This window comes from Triturus cristatus, chromosome 11 (assembly GCF_964204655.1).
Source record: "Triturus cristatus chromosome 11, aTriCri1.1, whole genome shotgun sequence".
Lineage (NCBI taxonomy): Eukaryota > Metazoa > Chordata > Amphibia > Caudata > Salamandridae > Triturus > Triturus cristatus.
In genome coordinates, this window is record NC_140594.1 from 854,231,639 (window position 1) to 854,253,032 (window position 21,394).

Consider the following 21,394-nt stretch of genomic DNA (forward strand, 5'->3'; position numbering starts at 1 on the left):
GATACAACGTGGCACACAAAACAACACGCAATGTGGTGGAGCGCACGTTTGGACTACTGAAGAGCAGGTTCCGCTGCCTGCACAAGAGCGGAGGCGCACGCCAGTACAAACCCATCACCTGCTGCAAGATTATTGCCACTTGTGCAATGCTGCACAACCTTGCCACGAAAAAAGGTACAGATGTGGAACTGACATATTTTGAGGACAACGAGGATGAGTCAGGCCAGCCAGAGGGCAACGCAGCTAGAGTGCCAACTGCAATCGATGGGAGAGAGAGACGGGCAGATATCACATGCAACTATTTCTGAGTAAGTAAGGGGACACAGCGAGTTGTGAGAAGTCCTGACGTAGTTTTAATGTGGCACCACGCCATGAACACATGAACAGGCCAATCTGGCAATATACCATCTATACAAGGAGTATGTCCAGGGTTACGTCGCCCAATGGGAAGTGGCTAAGCAGGGCTACATCAATGTTTGCGCATACGCGCTGCAGTGGTGGATTGCACGGCCTGTGCATCCTCACTGGAGCCAACCCCAAGCCGCCTGCTGCTCCTGCGTGCTTCTGGGACGGGGGGGTGTGATGCTGCTGCTGGTGTCGATGCTCTCCGCAGCATCCCCTGCAGCAGTTGTCGACGCCTGACTAGTCAATAGCACCCCTAGTGCACTTGTCACCTGCACCATCCCCGAGACAGGTCGCTGCAGCACTGTGTTAGGCCCTCCTGCATCGTCACAGAGCGCCGGCACAGTAGAGAAGTCGCAGTTGCCAGACGGTTGAGTGCCCTGCTGGTAGTGTCCCTTCTCTGGCGTTCCCGGCGCCGTGCTTCGATGTCAGCATCTAATTTGCTGCACAACTGCTGGATTGACTGGGACATGTCCCGAATGCCCGCAGCCATGCCGCTAATGTTGGTGTCCATGTTGACTAATGTTGTCTTCATCACCCGCATGTGCCTCTGGACTGACATGACTGCCTTTGATTGCAGGCGCTGTTGCTTCAACATTTGGCCCTCGAGCCCCAAGAAGACACCATGGCCGTCAGTGGGTGCTGGTGGACTCTGGACACGCGACCTGCGGCGCCCTCTTGCTTCCGTCTGTGCTGCCTGTGAGGTGTGGGGCACAGTGGCATGGCTCCCTTCCTGGGGCCCGGTGCGGTCTTCTGGGCCCATGCTGTCGTCTGACGAGGTGTCTAAGGCTCGTAGCCTGGCTGCTGGACGCCTCCTCATTCTCACACCTGCAAGCGGAGATGTGGCCGGTGATTCGAACATGAGTGGCGATGCTGGCTCTGGTGGTGGTGATGCTGGCTCTCGGTGAGGTGATGCTGGCTCTGTGTGCGGCGAGGCTGGCTGTGTTGGTGGTGCGGCTGCCAGTGGGCCTGCTCCCTGGTCTGAACTGGTGCTGGCTAGAGGTGATTTATGTGGCCGGTGTGCCGTCTCTCCTGCAGCATGCCCTGTCCTGCATGATGTCACATCTGTGGACAGAAATACAACATTGGCTCAGTGTCCCCGAAGGGCTGCATTGCAAGCGTCACAATAAATCATTTCACATTCCAATATGTCCCCTGTCTCCTTGTGCCTCGAGTGCGTGACATGCCTTGTTGCCCTGTAACATTTACGTCATGGTTAGTGTTGCCCTGACTACATCTCCCGGAATGCATTGCCTGTCTGCACTGACACGTGTGGACTGCAGTGTGATTCTCGTTTCACAATGGGGGATGTGGGATAGGGGTAGGGGGGGCTACATTGCTGTGCTTTCGTCTTACCTTGGTGTGTTGCGGCTTTGGCAGAGCTGTCGGCGTCCCCAAGACCCACGACGCTCTCTTGCTCGATTGTGGCCGCCACCAGCTCCTCCAGTTCGGTGAGGGCAGGTGCCCTGTTGGTTCCACCTCCGGTCTGGCTGGCCTCCTTCTGGATGTCGCCCATCTTCCTCTTGGTTACAATCCGGAGGTCATACCAGCGCTTTTTGAGGACCTCAATGTCCCTGTGGGTCACTCCCACAGCATTGACCTGCGCCTGGATGGCCAGCCATATGTTGCGCTTTTCAGCCTCAGGCACTTGCAGGGATTGCCTTCCAAACAGCTTCTGGTGCTGCTTCACCACCTCCTCCACCAGCACCTGGAGTTCCTTGGGGCTAAATTTCAGCTTCCTCCTCCTTTCCCCTCCGTCTTTCTGTGTTCTCTGGCTGGACATGCTGTTCGTTTACCCGCTCGCACATGCAACGGCTCCCTGCCTCTCCTCTGCACTCCAAGCTTCTCCAGGGTCGGCTAATTATGTACACCTGCCTGGGTGGGGCCACTTCGGCTAATTATGTACACCTGCCTGGGTGTGGGCACTTCCTGGTTGGGTGGGCTGTCGTTGCACTGGATTAGCTGTTTCGTCAAGTCATGTGATTTGATTTACCGAATCCGTACATACCGATTCGGTATTTTCCGATTCGGTAAATACCACCTCGGTATTTACCGATTCGGTAAATAACACCTCGGTATTTACCGAATCGGTAAATACCACCTCGGTATTTACCGATTCGGTGAATTCCGATTCGTGATTACCGAATGTTACCGAATCGGTAACTGTTACCGAATTTTTACCTACATATAACTTACCGATTCTAATTTACCGATTCGGTACGGCTCGGTATTTAAGAACCGGTAAAATTTATTTACCTACATGAGGCCCAAGATCTTCCTAAATAAATCCTCCAATAAGGAATCTAACTGTATAATAGAGAAAAACATCAAGAACAAAAGTGTTTCAAAGTGGGTGTGGAGTGTAAGGATAAATTTGAAAGCAAATGTGCTGCGATGCATCCATCTCAAGGCAAAGCCTTCTTATATTTGGCCCAGACAGGAAATTACATCGCAGGAAAAAGGGTTAGCACCATCTTGGATTCAGAACGTGACATAATAAACACTGGAAAGGAACCATCTTTGTTAAGGAGAATGACTACTACCAGGAAAGAAAAGTAGGATCCTTCTTTCCTCTTCCCACACTACTGCACTTTGCCCTCTGTCTTCTCAGAAATAGCCCTACAGCCAACCGTGGGCTCAGGGACACCAACACCAACAGAGCAGAGTGGAAGAAGTAGTCACACAATGCACTGAGCATAAGGATCAGACAGGAGCTGACTCATCCATGAATGTGGATCAACGCAAACACGCTGCTATCTCTGGTGAGTCTCCTGTGCAGAGGAAATAGATGGCGGCTGCTGTAGGGCAAAAGAAAAGTGGCTGGCTCAAGTGTGTCTCTGGTTGCTCCTACTGATGATGTTGTGGTTCTGATTCACTAGGAATGGCATACCACAGTCAGGACTTACAGGGTGGTGGGATGTGGGTTCTCAAGAACTGAGCATGAGCATGCTGAAAATGCAGGTTCACAGGTCACAAGAAGGGGGTAAACACAGGAGAAGGATGAGCACCTATGGGAACATGAGCTCTGGAATCTGTTATTCATACTGCTCTGCACTTGCAATTGGCAATTTACTCACAACGCAAGATACTTCTCTCTCAAGCATACATGCAGAGAATGGACATAGCCCTGCTCTGATCATTCTCTAGTCTCAGGCAACTCCTCTTCTATGCACCAATGTTTATGGCAACATTCAAAGCAACTGGGCTGCACAGTTCTTGAGTATATTAATACATGTTCTAATCATGCATGTCAATCTACCTCCTTCTTGGTACAGTAACTGCAACAACAGGTTTTTGTACGCAAGTCGAGAATTTAGTCCTATCTCTATGGGACAATCCAACTTGCTTGCTTATAGTTCAGTAATTTCTCTGGGCTGATGCACAGAGTTTCTGCTTTCAGTCAAAGGTGAACATGAATATGAGGTTAACAAGGTCAGCTTTTATTTCAAAACATGGGTGGTTCATGTCAGGTTAACCAGCCACTCTTAAGTTGTGCAGTACTTAACCGTTTTGAGCGATAAAATCAAGTAGAAGATCAATTTCCTTCAAATGCATTTCAGAAAGGTGAAGTGTAACAAACAGCCCATGAAGTCTCAGGTTCCATGGTGACAGCTGACAATTGGGAGTGTTGGAATGTGTGGAATCCGAAACAAAAGAGAGACGTCTTCAGTTAACCTTGGCAGTAGTGGCAAATTAGTCGTCCTTTGTACCTTCCTCTGAGCCACCTTTTATCCAAAATAGCAAAGTGTAAGCTACTACCTCTCCCACCTGCCCCAACAACCACAATTCATGGACATGGTCCGGCTGCAGCCTGACCCTTAGGTGTATCTCCTTTTTAAATTACAATATCTGTCCCATTTAGCACCCACATAATGCATCCTACTCTGTTGCCTGTAATCTTTTCTGGCACATCTTAGTTACTCTGGAGGGCTGCAGGCTCTGATAATCTTCTGCTCCAGGATGTCCTACCTGGTGAGGAGAAGAGAAGGAGTTTTTTTTTTTTACTGTTTCACTGAAAGTGTTGTTGATGCAAACCAGAAACAAAACATCCTGGCTACAGTGGCCCACGTGTGGAGGTGTTCAATGTTCAAAGTTTTTTACAACTCCCGGCCCCATTTTTGTGTGAATAACAGCCTCTCGGCAAAGGAACATATTCTTCTGGAGCACCACCACAAACCCCTATGAAGCCAGAATAGAAAATCTAAAAACAAACAGAACAAGTGTGTGTTCAATGAAACCAACAAATCACTTTACATGAGAGCATCCAAGGGTGAATTAATGATACACCTGTGGGGTATTCCCCTGTGCAGAAGAGGCTGTTACTGAACAGATCTCGTGCAGTGTGCTATTTTACCTTCTATCAGAGTGAAATGCATATCAGGAGTTGCACTAAACTCTGTTGATATACATACTACTACAATGACCATAAAACAATAGCATGGCTACTTAGTTAAAGACTGGCTAAACATTTATATTGAAGATGAACTGTATTATACTGGAATACAAGGTCCAGGAATAGGGTAAGCTCATGATACGAATCCACTAGTGCTTGGGGTTTTAGTGTCTGGAGTCTTTTTCATCATTCTCTTCTAGAGAGTGATGCTAATTCTACTGAGCGAAGTACTAGTGTCAGGGATACAACAGGCTTCTGAATCCAATCGGGTTTAAGTTAAACAATCTACAAACGCGATCTAAGGCCTTTTTTTCTCTTAGGGGCAATGGATGATTGTGGAGATGGGAACCTGCTAGTGAGGAGGTCACTAGGTGAGATCCCTATTTTCACTGCATTTTTTCTTTAATGCACATGGGCAAAGAGCATAAGCATAACCTCAACTCTCCTGTGGCATGCTCACTTTCGGACTATCAGCTTGAAATCCATCTTCAGTCCATAAATACAACTGTCAGTTTGCCTAACTGAAGCTGAAGAGCTACCACACTACCCAGGAAATAAAAGAGTCTGAGTGAGGAGGTAGATTTTTATGAGTGAAACAGGTGTTAGCATGTTCCCCATACATGTTAACTAGACAGTCAAGAGAAATGCCCTCAAATTAATCTTTATGAATGACTTTACCCAGCAGTGCCATCAATCACTGGGTCATACTATAACATCAAACTTCAGGGGACATCCTTCTACCAAATGTAATTTCTGTTCCCCTCTTTTGACAATATATTTTTATTAAATAATCCCCAGCTCCCCCTTTCCTCAGGTAACCCTTAGTGAATATGCAGTTGAGAGTCTTTCCCAGCAGTGTCAAACTATGTGGACTTCTGGAACCTACTGATCTGTTAGCCACACATGCTCACCAGAAAGCAGGAGTGGGTATATAGACACGCATTATACTGAGAGGTCTGGGAACTCTGCAAGCCAGAAAATAATATCAATTAACCAAAAACAAAATCAAATTTTTCAGTCAGAGTCTAAGTCAGTCAATCAGACTGAATGGGAAACACTCACGAATGACCCTGTAACTGGAAGTGTAATGTGTGTGCTGGTAAGCCCTTGAGGAGAAATGTCATATGATAGCGGTAGACTGCTTAAAACGTACTGGAGACAGACCTTACCTTATGAATGGGGGAAGACTGTCTGTGATGATATACACGGGGTGTGTATTAGGATATTTGATCGGTGTGGAAAATTTGTACTTGGTAACAAATGGTGAGATGCGCTAAGACAAAAGTAGGGCAGTTTGTGCTTACAAGGATGGAACTACTCCATACAATATGATAAACTTGGGCCTGGGGTGCTTGGTGAATACTAGAAGAGTGAGACATTCTACAACATTGGTTGGTCTGATTGTGCTATAGGCTGTCGCTAAGATAGTTACTGGGTTGTTTGTGCTTAGTAAGAATTGGGGGGACAGAACGCAGTTTGTGATAGAAGATAGACTGTATATAAGTGCTTGAGACCAACAAATGATGTGAAGAATTCTATTCCATTCGATTCTATTAGTGATTTATAAAGTGCATAGCTCCCCGTAGGTATCCCACAGTTGAAAAGTTGAAGTGTGCATAATGGCCACTTAGTATAGGCATTATGATGCATGTCAAAAGAGGACAGATTGTGCAACACATTGCAGTCTATGACAGTGATACCCATTATCAGGCAGTAACCCATTACTGCCACTAATCCTATAGTGAACCTTTGTTGGCTACAAGTCACTCAACCCATCTGTGTATTCCACTTTGAAGTCAGATTTAAATGTAATTGGCAGTGTTGTTTTACGTGGAGGTATCTTTGGATATAATAGCACAACACATGTGAGGTGGAAAAATATAATGAGCCAGAGTGTGGAAGAGAGGACTAGAATATCACCAAAGAGCAGGCCTTATGGGAAATGTACATAACTCAAAGACTCACCTTGCCGGACAATTTGGAATATCTTTTCAGCTTCATGGAGGAGATCTTTCTTGAGCCTTTCCATTTCTTATTCGAATTCTAGGAGACACAAGGAGAGTTGAGACAACACTGGCTGTGCCATATCTCTAAAATAAGAAACCAAATGAGGCTGTGTCTCAAGACTCTGCGTGCAGTGGAATGTTCCAATAGAATCCAGTTTGTGCTCTACCTCCAAGTACTGCATGTAGCTGCTCATCTTCATAGAATGGAAGCTGCACCATACCCCCAGACACTGTATGCTATGTTACATCTTCAAAGAATGTAAGATGCGCTCCACCGCCAAACATTGCTCAAGATGCTGCATCTTCATGGACTACAGATGTTGCACTACCTCAGTACCATGCACATTGTGCAACTTCATAGAATGTAGGCGGTGCTCTGCCTACAGACGCTGCTTCATACTGTGGTACATTTTCACTGAATGAAGTTGCATGCTAGGTTACATCCTCATGGACTGATGGTTTTGCCCTCATCTGTTCTTTTTGCTTTTGTTGCCTTAAGTGGGAAGAGTATGCTCAGACGTGGATCCCACGCTCACTGTGCCACTGGATTCAAGCTAGCCTGGCAGATGAGGAGTAATACCCCGAATCTGGTACCAGGATGCTAGTTTTCAGTCCAGGGAGGACCTGGCCTGCAATTCAGGATGGAATTTTCCATGGGAAGCAGGGTTAAGCCTATTTTGCATATGGCGGGGCCCGATGTGGGGCAGTGTGGTGAGCAAAGAACAATGGATTAAGATCTGTGACTGGGGGTAAATGTTGGACTTGTTCAGCATTCTGTCCATCGTCTGCTCTTTTTCCTTTTGTCGCCCTAAGTGACAAGGGTATGCCCAGATGTGGGCCTTGTGCTCACTATGCCAATGGATTTAAGCTAGCCTGGCTGATTAAGTGATACCCGAAACTGGTTACAGGATGCTTGTTTACAGTCTAAGGAGGACCTGGCCTTGCAGTTCGCGCTTGACTGTTCTCATGGGGAGCAGGGTCAAGACTGATTTACATATGGCTGGGTCCAAACTGAAGTGGCATAGTGAGCAGAGAAATGATGGAATAAACCAAGATCTGTGAGTGGGGGTGAATGTTTGATTTGTTCGAACACAACAGTTGATGGACAGAATGCAGAACAATGTCATACATTCACCCCAGTACAGAGATCTGGGCCTAAATCCATCGTTTTTTTGCTCCCCATGCCATTCCAGTTTCAACCAAGCCATATGCAAATCAGTCTTGACCCTGTGCCTCATGGGAACAGTCCAGCCCGAACTGCCAACCCAGGTCCTCCCTGGACTGGAACCAAGCATCCTAGGACCGGTTTCGGGGTTTCACCCCTCTTCAGCCAAGATAGCTTGATTCCAGGGGCATGGAGAGCACGGGACTCACGTCTGAGCATACCCGCCCCACTCGGGGTGACAAATGCAAAAACGACAGTTGATGGACAGAATGCAGAACAATGTCATACATTCACCCCAGTACAGAGATCTGGGCCTAAATCCATCGTTTTTTTGCACCCCATGCCATTCCAGTTTCAACCCAGCCATAAGCAAATCAGTCTTGACCCTGTGCCTCATGGGAACAGTCCATCCCAAACTGTCAAGCCAGGTCCTCCATGGACTGGAACCAAGCATCCTAGGACCGGTTTCGGGGTTTCACCCCTCTTCAGCCAAGATAGCTTGATTCCAGTGGCATGGAGAGCACAGGACTCACGTCTGAGCATACCCGTCCCACTCGGGGTGACAAATGCAAAAACAACAGTTGATGGACAGAATGCAGAACAATGTCATACATTCACTTCAGTACAGAGATCTGGGCCTAAATCCATCGTTTTTTTGCTCCCCATGCCATTACAGTTTCAACCCAGCCATATGCAAATCAGTCTTGACCCTGTGCCTCATGGGAACAGTCCAGCCCGAACTGCCAAGCCAGGTACTCCCTGGACTGGAACCAAGCATCCTATGACCGGTTTTGGGGTTTCACCCCTCTTCAGCCAAGATAGCTTGATTCCAGTGGCATGGAGAGCACTGGACTCACGTCTGAGCATACCTGTCCCACTCGGGGTGACAAATGCAAAAACAACAGTTGATGGACAGAATGCAGAACAATGTCATACATTCACCCCAGTACAGAGATCTGGGCCTAAATCCATCCTTTTTATGCTCCCCATGCCATTCCAGTTTCAACCCAGCCATATGCAAATCAGTCTTGACCCCGTGCCTCATGGGAAGAATACAGCCCGATTTGCCAAGCCAGATCCTCCCTGGACTAGAACCAAGCATCCTAGGACCGTTTTCGGGGTTTCACCCCTCTCCAGCCAAAATAGCTTGATTCCAGTGGCATGGAGAGCAGGGGACTCACGTCTGAGATCTCTTGACTGGGGGTGAATGTTTTGATTTGTTCTGCATTCCGTCCATCAATTGTGCGTCTTTTGCTTTCTCGCCCTAAGTGCACCAGGTATGCCCAGACGTGGGTCCTGGGCTCACTGTGCCACTGGAATCAAGCTATCCTGGCTGAAGAGGGGTGAAACCCCGAAACCGGTCCTAGGATGCTTGTTTCCGGCCCAGGGAGGACCTGGCTTGGCAGTTCGGGCTGGACTGTTCCCATGAAGCACAGGGTCAAGACTGATTTGCATATGGCCAGGTCTAAACTGGGGTGGCATGGTGAGCAAAAGAATGATGGATTTAACCCAGATCTCTTGACTGGGGGTGAATGTTTTGATTTGTTCTGCATTCCATCCATCAAGTGTGTGTCTTTTGCTTTCTCGCCCTAAGTGCCCCAGGTATGCCCAGACGTGGGTCCTGGGCTCACTGTGCCACTGGAATCAAGCTATCCTGGCTGAAGAGGGGTGAAACCCCGAAACTGGTCCTAGGATGCTTGTTTCCGGTCCAGGGAGGACCTGGCTTGGCAGTTCGGGCTGGACTGTTCCCATGAGGCACAGGGTCAAGACTGATTTGCATATGGCCAGGTCTAAACTGGGGTGGCATGGTGAGCAAAAGAATGATGGATTTTACCCAGATCTCTTGACTGGGGGTGAATGTTTTGATTTGTTCAGCATTCTGTCCATCATCTGTTCTTTTTGCTTATGAAGATTTTACCTGTCTATTAGATGGTGCATGCTATGCTGCATATTAGAATGCAGACCGTGCTCTACGTGCAGACATTACATGCTATGCTGTGTCTTCATAGAATGGATGCTGTGCTCCATCTCTACACAGCATGTGATGCTACATCTTCATAAAATGCAGCCTGTTTTCTTCCTCCCAAAATACTGCATGCTGTGCTACACCTTTATATAATGAAGGGTGTTCTCTACTTTCACACATTGCATGCTCTCCTACATCTTAGAATGCAGACTTTATCATATTGCCAGACACTGCTTGATGTGATACATTTTAATTAAATGCAGGCTTTGCTCTATGTTGAGCTGCCAGCTGGTGATCTAAAATGGCTGTGGGATTATTTTACCATGTTCCTTAAATACTAGGCTTGCTATATTCAGGTGAGAGCCAAAAACGTGCCTCAAAGCAGCAAATCACATTCACCCTGGTTATTTGCATTCTTTTTTAGGTCTCACCTGACCCAGCGCATGCGCTGGTCTGGCGAGACTTTTTGTGAGGGCTCAAAAAAATGCTACCATGGCCAGCCTAGAGCTACAGTGCATATGCGCGGGCGCACGCCTAGGAGCAGAGGCTGGCAAACCTCGTCATGCTCATTAAGCACCCGCGATCACTTTCACTTTCACCCGCGATCTCTTTTGCGGCGCCCCTTTGATGTTCTCGTTCAAAGAACATCAAACATCAAAGAACATGTTGTTGTGTTAATGCTTTGCTGCGCCCGTTTGGGTTACAATGTGCTTTCTCTTTCCACAAACTCGATGTTTGTGTTCCTTTATTTTGAGATGGTTTTAGTATTACTGTTTTGTGACTTAAAGAACATTAAGGAAATGTTAATTAGTGTTTATTTCTGATCGCAGCGGCTGCTTCATGTCCGTTGCACCATTCAGGGAGTCCTTTTGTTGGTGCTTTCATGAGGACATGATGAGGAAGCTGGAAACTTTTGCCACATTCTCTTTAAAAGCACAGCATGTTGGCGACTGGTTAATCAATTAGACTTATGTAGCGCATTAGATCTCAAAGCGCTATGGAGATTGCACCAGTTACAACTCATGAAATATGGGGTGCAACTCACAAGGAGGGGGCAGGTTCTCTTAAGATGATGGGCTGTGTGTATCCATTATCAGCACTCAGTCTTCGCTAAGTGATCTTGTTTGTTTTGTTGTTGTGTTAATGCTTTGCTGCGCCCGTTTGACTTGCGTGCTTTCTTTCTCCACAAACTCGATGTTTGTGTTTCTTTATTTTGAGATGCTTTTAGTATTACTGTCACACACACAACCACACACACAACCACAACCACACACACACACAACCACACACACACAACCACACATACAACCACACACACACACAACCACCCACACACACACACAACCACACCCACACACAACCACACACACAACCCCTACACACAACCCCTACACACAACCACACACATACACAACCACACACACAACCACATGCACCACCACACAACCACACCCACAACCGCACACACAACACACACAACAACACACACAACAACACACACAACAACACACACAACCACACACACAACCACACACACAACCACACCCAAACACACACACAAACACACACAACCACACACACACAAACACACACAACCACACACACACACACAACCACAACCACACACACACAACCACACACACAACCACACACAGCCACACATAACCACACCCACAACCACACAACCACACACAACCACACACACAACCACACCCAAACACACACACAAACACACACAACCACACACACACAACCACAACCACACACACACAACCACACACAGCCACACATAACCACACCCACAACCACACACACACAACCACACACACACACAACCACACACACAACCACACACACACACAACCACACACACAACCACAACCACACACAACCACACACACAAACACAACCACACACACAACCACACACACACAACCACACACACAACACACAACCACACACACACACAACCACACACACAATCACAAACACACATCCACACACACCCAACCACACACACACAACCACACACAACCACACACACAACCACACACAACCACACACAACCACACCCACACAACCACACCCACAACCACACACAAACATAACCACAACCACACCCACAACCACACCCAACCACACACACAACCACAACCACACACACACAATCACAACTACACACACAACCACAACCACACACACAACCACACACACAACCACAACCACACACACACACAACCCCACACACACAACCCTATACACACAACCACATACACATAACCACAACCCCTCACACACAACCACACACAACCACACCCAACCACACATCCACACATACCCCCACAACCACACCCACAACCGCACCCACACACAAGTACACACTCAACCACACACACAACCACACACACAACCACAACCACACACACAACCACACAACCACACAACCACACACAACCACAACCACACACACAACCACACACACACAAACACAACCGCACACACACAACCACAACCACACACACAACACACACAACCACATACACACAACCACAACCACACACAACCACACACACAACCACACACACACACAACCACAGACACACACACAACCACACACAACCACACGCAACCACACACAACCACAACCACACATACAACCACACACACAACCACACACACAACCACACACACACAACTACACGCACAACCACACAGACAACCACACACACTCACAACCACACACACACAACCACACACACAACCACACACACACAACCACACACACATGCATACAACCACACACACATGCACACCACCACACACACAACCACCTACACAACCACACACACAACCACACACACAACCACACACACACACAACCACACACACAACCACACACACACAACCCTACACACACAACCACATACATACACAACCACAACCACACACACAACCACACCCAACCACACATCCACACCCACACCCACAACCACACCTGCACCCACAACTGCACCCACACACAACCACAACCACACACACAACCACACACACAACCACACACACAACTGCACACACAAGCACACAACCACACACACAACCACAAACACAATCACACACACCACTACCACACACAACCACACACACAACCGCACACACACAAAACCACAACCACACACACACAACACACACAACCACACACACACAATCACAACCACACACCACACACACAACCACACACACACACAACCACACACAACCACAGACACACACACACAACCACACACAACCACACGCACAACCACACACACAACCACACATACACTGACAACCACACACACACACACACAACCACACACACACAACCACACACACAACCACACACACAACCACACACACAACCACACACACAACCATACACACAACCACCCACACAACCACACACACAACCATACACACAACCACCCACACAACCACACATACACAAACACAACCACACACACAACCACACATCCACACACACACCCACACCCGGACCCACAACCGCACCCACAACCACACACACAACCCCACACACAACCACACACAACCACACAACCACACACACACAACCACACACACACAAACACACACACAACCACACCAAGCATTGGCATAGCCAATAGGTCTCGCCTTTGGGACCTTATAAGTGTTTAGCCACGCAACAGTTGATGTGGTTGCACCAAGGATATTGTGCTGCATATCTGAATACTTAGAAGGTCCCAAAAGCGAGACCTATTGGCTATGCCAATGCTTGTTTTATTTGGGGAGTGGAAAAAGACAGAGTTTGATGATACATACACTGTCAAGTTGAATTCTGAAGCAACCAGATTAAATTACGGGTTCAATATGCATTCTACCATAGACTTTTTGCTGCAGTAAATGACTATTGGTTGCTACAATAGACCATGTAATATAATGTGAGAAACTGGGGTGTTGGTTGACTGGGGTGTGAGCCCTGGTCAGGCAACAGCCACAGTTCCTTGCAGGGTGAAGCACAGAAAGTCACTAGATAAACCTGTGCTTAACCCTGGGTAACTTGGCACAAAAAGCAGTCAGGCTTAATTTAGAGGCAATGTGTAAAGTGTTTATGCAGCACACAGACGGTAATAAAGTGAAAACACAACACAAGAAAGATCCCAACCCAATTTAGAAAAATAGAGTACATTTTAATCAATTATTTGACATAAAAATTACATTATTCTAATCAGTAGAACCGGAGCTATGATTTTGTAAAAAGTTTTAGGAGAAATATAGTGCCTAAAAGCACCAACCGCAGCAATCTAGTCACGCTGGACCGGGTCAAATAAAAAATTTCAGGCCAACCGCCAAGGAATGAGGGTCAAATACAGTCCCAGGTTAGTCCGCCTGAAGTTTTACCTTCTCAGGTTTTGAGCCAAGAGTCCGTTCACGTTGAAGAGAATCGCCAGGAGCATGGAGAGCGTCGAGGGTGGCAGGCGGCATGGTATGAAGAACAGACTAGGCATCGTGGACGGCTGGATGGAGCTTCACGTTGGCAGTCCCCATTGGCTGTCGATGCTGCTGTGCGAAGAGACGGGCTGGCACCACATCCCACTGGATTTCGGTGCAAATGTTGCGGCTCTGGGCTTTACACAGTCATGAAGAACACAAAAGCTGGATTTCAAGAGCCACACCAAGGGGTCAGGACCTAAGAGGCAGCACTTGGGGGTCAGGAATTCACTTAAGACGGGTCCATGAGCTATGAGGGAGCCTTTTATGTCCTGGAGGATCAGATCATGAGGCCAGCAGTCTAGCCCTTTAAATCACTCTGGAATCCCGGGGTCACGATGGAGTTGCTGGTCCAGTTCTTCTACCCCAGGAAAGAGGGCAGCAGGGCAGCACAGCAGGGCAGCAGTTCTTCCAGAGAAGCAGTCCAACAGAACAACAGTAATTTGAGCAGCACAATAGTAGTCCTTCTTCCTGCCAAAGTATCCTCAGGTCCAGAAGTGTACAGAAGAGTTGGTGACTGAAAAGTCGGAATAAGCTTCTAGACAGTGTCTTTGAAGTGCAATGAATTCCCTGTCTCCCCTGCCCTAGCTCCAAGGTGGCTGAAGTGACAATGAAGGGTTGGTAAGCCTTTTGTGTGGAGACAGAACACAGCCTATTCAGATGTAAGTGAGGCTGGGCTCAGCTCTTCCCTCTCCTCCTGCTAGTGATGGCCCATCCCGTCACACCTAAGCTCCCATTGTGTGTGGCTGTCTAGGAGGAATGCGCAAAGCCCACCCGCCAACTACACCCAGTCATTTGACCAGGCTAGGTTGCAGGGAAACTTTGTAAAAGTGGGATTTTCAAAATTGTAATGAAAAATCCGACTTTACCTTAAACAAGGGTTTGTCTTTACAATTTCATGGATACTAAACATGACACATCTACTTGCTCCCATTTAGGAATTACAACTTATTAAATGTAAATAGGAATCTCCAATGTTATCCGATGAGACGTGTAGGCTTAACAGTAGCGAAAAACAAATTTAGGAGTTTTTCACTACCAGAGCATGTAGAATTTCAATGTGCATGTCCAAACTTTAATTACACAGCACCCTGCCCTATTGGCTACCAAGGACCTACCTTAGGGGTGACTTATATGTTAAAAAAGGGGAGTTTAAATCTTGGCAAGGGAGTTTAAATGCCAAGGCGCATGGCGGTTTTTTCACTGCATTCAGGCTGCGATGGCAGGCCTGGGACATGTTTTGGAGGGCTACTTAAGTGGGTGACACAGTGAGTGCTGCAGGCCCGCTGGTAGCATTTAATTTACAGGGCCTGGTATATGGTAGATCACTCTATAAGTAAAGTATACGTAAATTAAATATGCCAATTAGGTATATGCCAATCAAACCATGTTTAGGGGAGTGAGCACAAGCACGTCAGCACTGGTCAGCAGTGTCAACCAAAAGCAGAAATCCAGCAAACTTGGAGGTAAGTAGGCAAAAAGTTTGGGGGAAGACCACCCTAGGGCTGACAGGTCTAACAAGTGACCCCCCAGCTGAAAGTGGGGAGAACTTTAAAATCTCCTGGGAGTTCTCATCTCTAAGGCAGAAGAACCTGGAGAGACCATCAGCACTTGAGTGGTCTGACCTAGATCTATGTTCCACTGCAAAGTCCATTCCCTGTAGGGAGATGGACTACTTCAGCAATTTTGGATACTCACCCCTCATTCGCATTACCCACCTGAGGGGGTCTGTTGGATATGTGAACCCGGAAGTAAGAGCCAAACAAGTATGGTCTCAGCTTTTTCATTGCCCAGATCACAGCAAAGGCTCTTTCAATATCACTCCACCTCAGTTCCCTGGGAAGTAACCTACTAGAAGTGAAAGCTATAGGTTGGTCTAGGCCCTCATCAATGAGCTATGAAAAGACTGCCCCTGTGCCATGCTCCGAGGCATCAGTTCAAACTGAGTTTTTTGGAAAAGTCTAGGACCTCAAGATCAAAGGGACTATGCACATGGCCTGTTTGAGGGATTCCAAGGCTTTCTGGCAAGCCTCTGTCCAGATCACCTTCCTTGGCTGCATCTTGGCAGTCAGCTCAGTAAAGGGGGCAATAATGGTGCCATATCCCCTGGCAAACCACCTGTAATATCCCATGAGGCCTGGAAAGGCCCTCACTTCAGTTTGCGTTTTTGTAGGCTTCCACACCAGAATGGTTTCTATTTTGGCCTGGAGGGGCTGCACCTTACTCCCGCCCACCAGGTGCCCCAAATATACCACAGACCCCTGCCCTAATGGCACTAACTGCCCTTGATAGTCAGGCCTGCCTTCCACATGGCCTGAAGCACTTCCTGCAGGTGAAAGAAGTGTTCCTTCCAACTGCAACTGAAGACAGCTATTACATCCAAGTAAGCAGCAATAAAGGCCTCCATACGAGCCAGGACCTGAATCACCAGCCTCTGCAAGGTGGCAGGGGCATTTGACAGTCCAAATGACATTACTTTAAACTGAAAGTGGCCCTCTGGAGTGGAAAGGCTAACCTCTCCTTAGCCCCTTCACTTAGGGCAATCTGCCAGTACCCTGAAGTTAAAGGTATTCAGGAACTGGGCAGCCCCTAACCTATCAATGAGCTCATCTGCTCGGGGGATGGAGTAAACATCAGTCTTAGTGACTGAGCTGAGCCCCCGGTAGTCCACGCAGAACTAGAGTTATGGAGCAGAACCCAGTGGGGTAGTTTCTAGTACCAACACCACTGGGCTATACCAGGAACAACTGGAGTGCTCAATCACCCCTAACTCTAACATGTTAGATACTTCCTCCTTGATGCAGGCACTCACTTTATAAGACAGCCTATATATTTTATCTTTGACAGGGGGGATGTCTCCTGTAACAATATCATGGGTACAAAGATGAGTAAGCACAGGTGTGAGGGAAAACAGAGAGGCAAACTGTCCAAGTAACTGGCGACAGTCCCTTTGCTGCTCTGGGGTCAGGGTAGGGGAGAGGCTGACCCCCTCCACTGACCCCTCTTTCTCTTTTGATGACAGGAGTTCATGGAGAGGTTCACTCTCCTTCTCCTCCCCCATCATCTGTTGATTTGATTAGAAAAACTTTACTCTGCACAGTTAAAATCAGCCATAAAAGTGCAATACAGTATATCATCAACAAATATAATAGAAAAAATGCACTGATAAGAATAAAAATATGGAATTAAAAAACAGCCAGGTCTTCCCTTATATTAACATTTAGCATACAATACTTTTCCTGAGGTGTATTGCCCCCCCTTATAAAAAGTGCAACAATAAAACATACAGAGGGATCTTCAACCGCAAACAGCTTACTGCAATTTTGTGGCCTCTAATATTCTCTGCAAGAAGAATTGGTTTAAGATAATATTTTCTTAGCTTCTTTTAAATATCCCAAATTAATATAAAGTGCTGTATGCTTTGCTTAGACAGATCATTGCAGGGACAAGCAATCATATCCAGTAGTCGTACCTTTATTTCAGGAAAGACAACTAGGTGATCTACTGTTGCCAAGCGCAACCTAGTCAACCAAGACAATTAATATTGACATTCGCTTTGTAAATCAATCAACATGTAAAAGGCAACAGTAGACTTTCTGAGTTCATCACACATTCTACATCCCTGCCTATACTTAAAAAAGGCTGCCTTGATTGTAATCCTATCAAGGGATAAAAACCTGTGTGGATCTTGCAAAACAGACATATTAAATAGTGTTGTAAAAGATTCATTCACATAAGAAAGCCAAGGGGTATTAAAAACATGATCCAAAGCAAGACAATCTAAAGTAACCCATTTGTCAAAACTTGTTTCAGCTTTTGTTCAGATAGAAAACCAAAGTAACAAGGGCTTAATTAAAAGCAGATTTTCCAAAAATTGCGGCCCAACCTCCTTAGGAACAATCAGGATGACACGGAGGCTGGAAAACAAAGCAAACACTTTAAAAAGGAATTCTCCTCTACCTGAAGGGAGTTACTAGGGGTGTAGCCCACAGCCCTCCCCAAAATGTAGCAGTAGACAACCCTCTTGTCTTTTAAATATATATCAATCATCTACCTGAACGGTCAGTTGCCCAATTTATGAGAAAACCTAAATATCCCCTCACAATTTCTTCTCATCTTGGATCTAACATTTACCTGTTGGGACCATGTGCCGTTGCTTAAGAAAAGGATCCCTTGGTAACAAAACGAGTTTACTCTTGCTATTGGTGGATATCCAATAAAAAAGGAGTTACACATCTGTACCTTCTTCCCACGGACCATTGTATAAGTTTTTGATGTATTAACTACCATTTTCCTAGAATTCATAAATATCCCAAATGCCTTCATTAGTTTTTTTTCAGGCCAATGGGAGTCCTAGATAGTAGGAAAGCGTTGTTGTCAAATAGCAACACAAGAACGGGCCGGCCGGTGATGCTGGGCACATTGGCCTGCACAGCCTGGAGGGTACCATCAGCCTCATCAATAAAGCGAGAAAACAAAAACGATGCCAATACACAGCCCTGTCTAATTTCTCTCCTTACTCTGAATGGGGGGAACATTGCCCATTTGGATTTAACCGGACCTTGGATGGCAAGTTTTCGTACAACCATGCAAGAAAGCAAATAACCTCCTCAGGGGTACCAAGGGAGACCAAGGTTGACCACAGATTTGGGTGGTCATCTAAGTTAAATGCGCTGCTTAAATCAGCAAAACAAAGATAAAGGCATCCTACTTTGTTCCTGGTATACTTTCCAATCAGCAACGTGAGATTCACACTTGCCCGACTGTCCCCAAGCCCCTACTAAATCCTACCTGTACCTCTGATAGATTAGTTATCCAGTGCCCATTCCTCCAGTCTCATTAGAAGTATCTTGCTCATTAGTTTTGCTGATGAATCTAGGAGGGAAATGGGGCAGTAACATTTGGGTTCTGATTTGTCTCCCTCCTTAAAGATGGGAACTATAATTGAGACTGCCCAGGTGGAAGGGATCGTGTACTCGGCAGCAGCAGTGAACACCCTTGTCACGATGGGGCCTGATGAATTTGTGTTCGATGTCCATAGTGGGGCCGGACCCATGGCCACGGCCGTCCCAAAAAGAACGTAAGGAGTCTCCAGGTGCAGAGACGGGGTCAACCAGCGGCGGTGAGGGACGAGCGCGACCAATGCTGGAGCAGCGAGATCTGAGGGCAGAGGCGAGTGTGAAGAGTGAGAACCGAACTGGAGACGAGGAAACACGGAGCGGGGCAGCGGTACCGCCTATCCCAGGGGAAGGCCCACCAGACGAGGCAGCCGTGGCTCCGTTATCGAACCACAGCCACGGGCAAGTGACCTGAACGACCGGTCGTTATATAGGTGGGTGGTTTCTCACCCACACATACCTCACTGGGTTATAAGGGACGCTTTTGGGGTCTTAAAGGCAGGGTTTGGTTTATCTTTTGATTTGGGAGGGTTGTTCCCATCTATTTATTCATTTTATTTCTACCTGGCTTGAGTGTGTAGCCCGTGAGGTGAAGATAACCCGGGGCTGAAGAAAATAAGAAGATTTGGGAGCCCAAGGAGGGGAAAGCCACCCATCTCGGTATTCGACTGCTTTGCACTGTCTTGCTATACCCTGTCTCTCATTTTCCCTTACAGGTTAACTAGTAGACCGAGGGGATTTCTATCCGTCCCATGGCCCTACTTCCTGGGGGTATAGGTGAAGAAACCAGTACGTATTAGGAGTGATCAGAGAACTAATTGCCTGACGTTTCTATTTTTCCTGAGGGTGGATTGGCACCAAGGCAGACCGATGGAGGATCGATGATATCGACCAAAAAGACGAAGAGAGCACCGAAGGGAGGAAAAGACACAACCGAGTACCAGAGACTCACCTAAAGGTGGCACTTGTTGAATGATTAATAAATCTTGCTTTGTTCAAGCAACTACTGCATATTCTCGTGATTTGTCCTGTAACACTGACATTTTCTGAAACATCCTATTAAATGTGATATACAGGACCTCAGAGAGATACTGTTGTTTCAGATTGTAGAGAAAAACGTAAACCGTAGAACAGGACTCTTAGGGAAAAAAGAATGAATGGAGGCAATTACTCAGCTTCCAGGTACATAGTTGTCATATTACCTGCCAAGTAATAAGAGAGCTTTTTAAATGAGTGTCACAAGCACATCCTCTGGATGCTCAATAAGGCTAAAAGACGGACACTATAAGCAAAGCATTTTCTATGCAATTAAGGTTAGCTGGGACAGAGAATGGCTGGGCTCTTACATGATTATCATGTAAGAACCCACATATTGTATGCATTTCAACACCCTATACTCATCTCATTGTATGGTGGGTGTAGGAAGCTGGCTATTTATGTGGTGCACCAATATACATTGTTGCACCACATAAATAGCCTGCTTCCTATTTACATGGGTACACCATACACATAGTCCAGAGGACCCTTATTGATTTACTGGGTTTAAACTAATAATCCCAAGTGCTCCATTTGTGGTGGTGTGGTCGACCAGCTTAGGCTTGTCAGAGGGTAGTGTTAAGCTTTTGTTGTACACACAGAAACAATAATGAGACACACACTCAAGAAGAAACTAGAGACCAATTTAGAAAAATAACACCGATTTTTATATTAATTTAGACACCAATCTCATCGGAATAAGGTAAGTAGTTTCTGAGTTAGTGTTTTTACAGAAAACCAGTAAAATGCAGAAATAATGGTTTTGAGGTATGCACCTCGAATGCGGTAAAGTTATCTTATCAGAGAAACACACACTGCATAGGTATACTTGCAAATGGCAGTTAGAGTTGATCTCTTGAGTTTAAGGTACTTATGGGCCAAGGTCCATAGAACCACCAGCAGTCCTGCTTTGCCTGCCCTGGTGTGTCTGGGTGCAAAGGTGCTGGTTGTGATGGCAGCCTCGAGCGTTACACGGTAAAGACAATGGAGAAAAGGCTGCAAGTGCGGACTTGGGGACAAATC

At 46.7% G+C, this 21,394-nt stretch overlaps 1 protein-coding gene across 2 annotated transcripts in view; it reads right to left on the bottom strand.

Moving 5' to 3' along the window:
• LOC146785536 (unconventional myosin-VIIb-like) overlaps positions 1-21,394 on the bottom strand; it is a 961,158-nt gene that overhangs the window by 337,282 nt on the left and 602,482 nt on the right. For both annotated transcript variants that reach the window (XM_085634664.1, XM_085634663.1), the window contains exon 25: positions 6,761-6,838. In XM_085634664.1, the coding sequence (XP_085490790.1) occupies positions 6,761-6,838 (78 nt within the window). The remainder of the gene's footprint in view (positions 1-6,760; positions 6,839-21,394) is intronic.